This window comes from Engraulis encrasicolus, chromosome 21, assembly GCF_034702125.1.
Source record: "Engraulis encrasicolus isolate BLACKSEA-1 chromosome 21, IST_EnEncr_1.0, whole genome shotgun sequence".
Classification (NCBI taxonomy): domain Eukaryota; kingdom Metazoa; phylum Chordata; class Actinopteri; order Clupeiformes; family Engraulidae; genus Engraulis; species Engraulis encrasicolus.
Genome location: NC_085877.1, coordinates 8,519,131 through 8,526,304, shown reverse-complemented (window position 1 = coordinate 8,526,304; position 7,174 = coordinate 8,519,131). Strand labels below are relative to the sequence as shown.

The following is a 7,174-nucleotide window of genomic DNA, read 5'->3' as shown; positions in this document are numbered from 1 at the left end:
TGATTTTGTCCCATAACCATAACATTTGTGAATGGGCTTGAGCTGGAAATAAAAATGCTAAAAAATGACATGTTCTACCTTTGAACCAAAAATGTTAACTTAGCATGGACTTGGACATTTCTCCTTTCACTTTTATTTCACTTTTATTTCATTTCTGCTGTGTATTTGATTGAATTCCTTTCAACCGTATTAAATGTTATTGTGTGTGCGTGCGCGTGCATGTTTGTGTGCGTGTGTGTCAGTTTGCGCTGGCTGTGACCACCAGTCCATCAGGAGGCGCTGCAGAAGAGGGCATGTCTCTGGAGCACCTGCTGAGTAGTATGATACAACCTTTATCGGCACGAAGACAACTGCCACGCACACCCGAACAAATACGTACGTACTAATATATACTACACTATGCTATACCATACTGTACACACAGACCGCTGCCATGCACACCAGAACAGAAGCTAATATACTATACTATACAGACAGCTGCCACCACGCACACTACTACTACTACTATACCAGAGATTCTTTAAGTATATAGAGATATGCCAACATAATAGGTTGCTATGGGCACCTAACATGACCAGGTTCCGGTCTGCCTAAAGGAGCGTGTCATAATGCTCCTAGAATGAATAGAGCAGTCCTTAGGTCTGCCTAGGTCTGCCTAAAGGGGGATTCCTCCCCCCTCCCCCTTGCAATAATAGAACCTGGAAACAATGGGCCAATGGAACCTCTCTCTCTCTCTCTGACTATACTCTACTATACCATACCATCACTACACTACACCTACTGAGCAGTAGGATCCATTTTATTCCTAAAATAACATGCCCGCAATTACCATGGACTCTTCATAATGTGACTTAATACATGTATTGAGACGCTCTCTCTCTCTCTCTCTCTCTCTCTCTCTCTCTCTCTCTCTCTCTCTCTCTCTCTCTCTCCCCCCTGCAGTAAGTGAGGTGCGTACGTCGTGGCGTAAGGTGATGGAGGATAGCGTTACCCAGAAGTCCTCTGCCACTACCACCACCACCACTGCAGCTCGGCCTTCCGGAAAGTTCCCAGACAGCTTCACAGGCCTCTTCACGCCCTTCTCTGAGGCCAGGGGAGACCCAAGCCTGAACCCCAAACCAGACACCAGCCTGTACCCCAATAACACATTTACCCTGAGCAGCAGTAGCAACACGGAGGCTGCAACTCGCGCCGTCTCTGTCCCTCTGGACGTCACCTACGACAACTCCGCCCCTCTCGATGTGACCACCGCGTCGTCTGAGAGCTTCTGTCTGCGGCCTCCTGTGACGCCTGCGACGATGCAGTACAACACCAGCGGTGACCAGCAGGGGGCGGCATTTCCTCCTCTCACCACCTCCTTTGACTCCTCCATATCCCTGTCCCACCGCCACCACACCGAGACTTTGGGCTCCTCCACCACTCAGAGAGCGCACGAAACGGAGCACTCGTCCAATGAAAATTCGCACGAGGCTTCTGCCTTGGCCAATCATAATTCGTATGAGGCTTCTGCCTTGACCAATCACAGTTTGTATGAGGTTTCGGCCTTGGCCAATCCCAGCTCTCGAGACGGCTTCGATTTCGATTTCAGCCTGGCCAATGAGAGTCTTCCAGACCTGTCTAGCTGCGACAGCCTGCTGGCGAACGAAAGCCTCGTGAGTAACACCACCGCTAGTCCGAGCATCTCAAGACGAGACTCAGACGACATGCCTGAGGATGAAGAAGATGATGATGATGAGGAGGAGGAGGAGGATGGTGGTGATGATGAAAAACAGGAAGTGAAAGAACTTGTGTCGCCGCAGTTCCCCTCTCAGCCAGCAGATGGAGACAACAAGGCGGCGGCGGCGGTGTTGTACGCGCGCCAGAGGCTGCAGGCCATCCGGGAGAGAGCCACGGCCTTGGACCAGGATCTGAACCTGCTCTCCTTCTCCCCCACACCCAGCACCTTAGCCAAGGGCCGGGGACACGGGGAGGAGGCTGGAGGATGGGAGAACCACACATCACAGCAACAGCAGGAGCCCTTCTTCTCATTAGACCTGGAGGAGCTGGATAGCCCCGCCCTGTCTGCGCGTCACCATGGAGACATGCGTCACCTTCCCAACCTGCTCTCCTTCTCTCCAGTTAAACAGCTGTAGATGGAGGATCAAGTTGGTTGGGTTGGGGGGCTTGTTCATATTTGTACACAACCAGTCAAATCCCATCAAATGCAGAGGCATGTACATACTTTTACACGTACATTTGTAAGCAGATTGCATTGTAGTTTGTCATTCAGTGCATGTGTGCGCTGTGTCCATTAGGATGAGCAACTCCAAAATTATGTGTGTCTTTTACAGGGATGAGAATTAAGACGTGTCAACGTTTACCAGCCATTAATAAATAAAATGAACATACCATCACCAGCCACTGAACTGTATACTTAATACTTTGTGCCTACCAGCCATTTATGTAATTTGCCAGCACTTTGGCAAGACCGTCTGTGCCATTTTCCATCCCTCGTAATGTAAATAAAAATTAGTGTGTTTCTTAACCGAAGAGTCTTCTACGTGTTGTACTAAAATTGTCTTATGTTCATGATTACTAATTTTTAATGGAAACATTGTGTATGTAGTGTCTGTCTTTCTCGCAAATAAAGAAACTTGACTAGAATAACCACTTGGACTCAAAATTGTCTTCCACCACCTTTGTTTTCTGCAACAATGACCTGTTGTATAATACTGACACAGTAAAATTGGAAACATAACCAATTACCATTGTGTTTTGGAATGTATTAGTTGTGATTCTCTTTTCTGTTGTAAATGGGGTGTGAACAGAGTTTTATAAAGTAGAAGCACCCTTACAGGTGTAACAACACTGGTAATATGGTTACATTGCAACTTTGTAACACCATACCATTACTGTTGCAATCAGATCTGTAAGAGTACTTCTACTTTTCTACAACTCTGGAAAAGAACCAAGAAGAGAGGGGAGAGTGGATGCATGCTTCAGTCTAAGGTATAGTCAAGTTCATTATGTATTTTTGCTGGATTTTTATGGGGATTTGGAAAACTATACATTTTTGAAAAGTAGATAGTATAAGCAATCAGAAAAACAATGTTTCCATTTGCACAGGTGGCGGCCATCTTGGATTTTTCAAAATGGCGTCCAAAAAACCTATATTTTGTCATTTCTCAGCTTCTGAATAAGTTAGAACATTGATTTTAACTGCTTAACCAACATTTTCAGGGTCACTGAATCTAATGGTGTTAGTTTTATTGTTGTCAGACATTTTGTTACCACACCAATTTATTTGAACTATTGATTTATAGTATTTATGAGTAGATGGCCCACCATTTAAAACATTCCAGCTTGAATGTGCAAAACTGGTACAGTTTACATGTCCACCATTTTGCTGTACATTTACAGGCTTGCCTGTGCAAATCTCACAGCTACATTGTATCCAGTATACAGGAGCAGCGCCACATAGTGGATGTTTTGAGTGTCAACAGGTGTTCAATTTTTTCATTTGGGGGAATCCTTCAGCATGCATGCATTTTCTGTATGATAATACTGGAAACTGACTGCAAGACAGAGTGACAAATCAATTGGTGTTATTAATATTATTAATGCACATACGAGCATGTCATTAACTGGTGTTGGTGAGTGTGCTTTAGTGTAACAGTGAGGGTTCTGTTTGCTGTTTGTTCTGGTTATATTCATGGGTGAAGAACATCGAGGTGAACAAGAGACATGTCAAGCCCATGAGCTCATTAACTGGAAGCTGTGTATTCTATGCCAGTCTGATGATGCCAAGACGGTGGTTCTGGTCCAGAATCCAAGATTAGACACTAATGGACATGTACGAGAAGTAGTTCAAGAGAGGGTCATTCTGAGTGATTGGGACCATGTTAAATCCAAAGACGACTGCAGAACTGCACATCTGAGACACCAGGGACACAGAAAGCAGTCTAGCATCTCTCCTGTCACTCAGGTGCAACCAACAAGGTTCAAATACAGCATGCAAGCAACCAACATGCACATCATTTCTACAGGACGGTGCACAGCCAAGAAGCGTGGCAAGAAGACAGGATGAACAGAAATGGATGACCCAGGCCCCACAACATCTAATTCTTCTCCACTCCACTCGTCAAGAAACAAAGCTCCATCTGCCAAAAGGCCGATGGTGAACTACTTTATCTGGTCAGAACTGCAAATGCCGGAAAATCTCCAAAGGCTGCTTTGGAATAGTCCCAGAATCTCACACTCAAAACAAGACTGAACAGCCGCATCTCAGCAGATGATGCACATGCAGTGTTTCCCACAGAAATTTTGGAAACTATGGGGGCAGCCGGGATTTTTTTTTTTGGGGGGGTGGGGGTCTTTTCACGGGCCTTTTTTTTTGGGGGGGGGGGTATTCGCGCAGTGTAAATGCAAAATGGCAAAACAATGAGTACAGTATGACATTGGCGCATGGAGAAACTATAGGCCTACTACGCCTACATTTCAGCCATTTATATTTTGAGAAATAAGGCTACATAATACACATGCAGGGGTCTATGTAATGAAAAAAATAATAAAACAAAATAGGAGCAGAGATAAGAATTTAAGATTGCTAAAGGGTCTAAGAGGCTATGCCTTTTCCCCACACACACATAGGCGTACACATTCTACATGAGGGGTGCTGTTCACAGGGCCAGTTTTTCAAAATTCCTCCCATTAAAAGGGCTGAACAACATATTACACATTTATGTCCATATTCACATTCATTACACATTAATTTCTATATGCAGCCCGATTGTCTCATCTGCCTTGTCAATGAAGGCCTGTCACCTAACCCATTACAACTGTAAAACAAAGCCTGGGGAGTGTTAGTAAACTCATCCCAACTGTCCCCAACTGTCAAGCACTTGGTTTTCTCTGTAGGATGTATTTACTCCAGGAGGAAAATGCAAAGGAAATCGTAATTCAAATCGCTTTTAACAAACACGGAAATCGTAATTAAAAAAAGTAAATATATATATATATATATATATATATATATATATATATATATATATATTAAACATTTTCGGAAACTATGGCGGCCAAATTTAAACTATGGCGGGCCGCCTTAGTTTCCTCAATGTATGGGAAACACTGTGCACATGCAATTGATGTATGATATCACAAAGATTGTGGGACAAAACATGTGTCATGTACGGCGAGACTCAGGCCTGACAGAAATACAACTCTCAAAGAAGCCTTGACGTTAACATGTCTGCTTGAGCTGATCAACAGTATTGATGTGGAAACACAAAACAAAGCATGGACATCATTGAAAAAAATGTATGTCAACATGCTTGATTCAGAAGCCTTGGAGAATCATGAACTTGCATTCAGTAGAAAGTGGCCGAAAGAGAGACACACCCTTGCTAGTCTGTACAATTCAGCTGGGACATCATTGATGTTGCTGGATACTTGTATGGCATCTGTTCCCTGGCCTGTCTCGGTGAAGGTTGCAATGTTTGTCCTTGTCACCTGTGCTGCTATGTAAATTGCTTTCATGTTATCATATTCATCAGTTGTCATTGCAGCATGAACCATGTCTTCTTCACATGCTTCTGGATAGTAGGGACTTTTGACTTCTTTAGGTCATTTAGAACAGACAGATTTCAGTTATGGCAAGACTGTGAGGATTCTCTTTTTCAGCCACTTTCTACTGAATGCAATCTTTGTGATATTGGACAGGAATTGAATGTGCATCATATGCTGAGATGCTGGTGGTCATTCTTGTTTTCAGGGTGGGATTCTGGGACTTTACAGCAGCCTTTAGAGTTTTACTGCCATTTGCAGTTTTGACCTGATAAAGCAGTTCACTATCGTCCTTTTGGTAGAAGAAGCATGGTTTCTTATCGAGTGGACTCGTACGAAATCTTGTGGATAGTGGAGAAGAATCAGATGCTGAGGTGCCTGGGTCAGTCATTTTTCAGTCATTTTTCGAGACTTGGTCTGACCAAGTCCATAACAATTAACATTTCCCAAACGGCATGGTTGATCTGCCTCCTTAGGTTTGCTACTGGTTGACTGTTGTCCGACCAAGTGAGTGGAGTTCCCGATTTTTTTGAGATCAGAAACAATATTTACATTTCTCTTGGCCTGCCTAGAAGCAGTGCAGAAGGTGCTGCATCACTGGGAGGTTGTGGCATGTCTAGTGCAGTTCTGCAGTCGTCTTTTGATTTTAACATAGCCCCCATCACTCAGACTGGCCCCCTCTTGAACTACTTCCAGTACATGTCCATCGGCGTCTAATCTTGGATTCTGGACCAGAACCACCTTTTAGCATCGTCAGACTGGCATAAAACACACAGCTTCCAGTTAATGAGCTCATAATGCTTGATAATGCCTCTTGTTCACCTCGATGCTCTTCACCCATGATTATAACCAGAACAAACAGCAAACAGAACCCTCACCGTTACACTCCACCACCATCACCAACACCAGTTAATGACAGTATGTGCATTAGCAATATTAATAACACCAATTTATTACTTGATTTGTAACTGTGTCTTGCAGTCAGATTCCAGGATCATCATACAGAAAATACATGCATGCTGAAGGAAGGCAAAAGGCAAAAATTTAACGCCTGTTGACATTCAATATATTCACTACATGGCACTGCTCCTGTTTACTGGATACAATGTAGCTGGTATGAGCTTTGCACAAGCAAGCCTGGATATATACAGCACAATGCTGGACACGTAAACTGTTTTGCACATTCTAGCTGGGATGTTTTGTATGGTGGGCTTGACGGACATGCATCTACTTGTAGATACTATACAGTAAGGGACTGTTCGTTATTTATTTCCGGGGTCACCGGAAGAAAATAGGGGAGGGTCACGTCATTTTTTTCATTGCTGAGGGGAGGGTCATCAATTTCTTTTAAGCTGGCTAGGGGAGGGTCATCCAAAAATGTTTGGCACATTTATTAGAAAAAAGCATTCCTACCTTGTATGTATGCTTTGATGTAACATAGCCTCAGAAACGCTTCTCCATTTAGCTAAAATTGATCACAGATTCATACCCCGTTGTGTTCTGTTGTGTCGAAGAGCTATCATAAGTTATCATAAGCTAAATCAAATTATAAATGTATGAAATGCCCCCGCGTTCGTGAAGTAGACTACTATAGTTTTCAAGAGGGCGCCTACAATAACATCCAGTAAGC

At 43.6% G+C, this 7,174-nt stretch overlaps 1 protein-coding gene across 1 annotated transcript in view; it reads left to right on the top strand.

Moving 5' to 3' along the window:
* haus6 (HAUS augmin-like complex, subunit 6) overlaps nucleotides 1-2,649 on the top strand; it is a 6,161-nt gene extending 3,512 nt beyond the window's left edge. The window contains exons 5-6 of the mRNA XM_063187489.1: nucleotides 243-375; nucleotides 943-2,649. Coding sequence (XP_063043559.1) covers nucleotides 243-375; nucleotides 943-2,132 — 1,323 coding nt within the window. The 3' untranslated portion in view covers nucleotides 2,133-2,649. The remainder of the gene's footprint in view (nucleotides 1-242; nucleotides 376-942) is intronic.
* The last annotated feature ends 4,525 nt before the right edge of the window (nucleotides 2,650-7,174 follow it).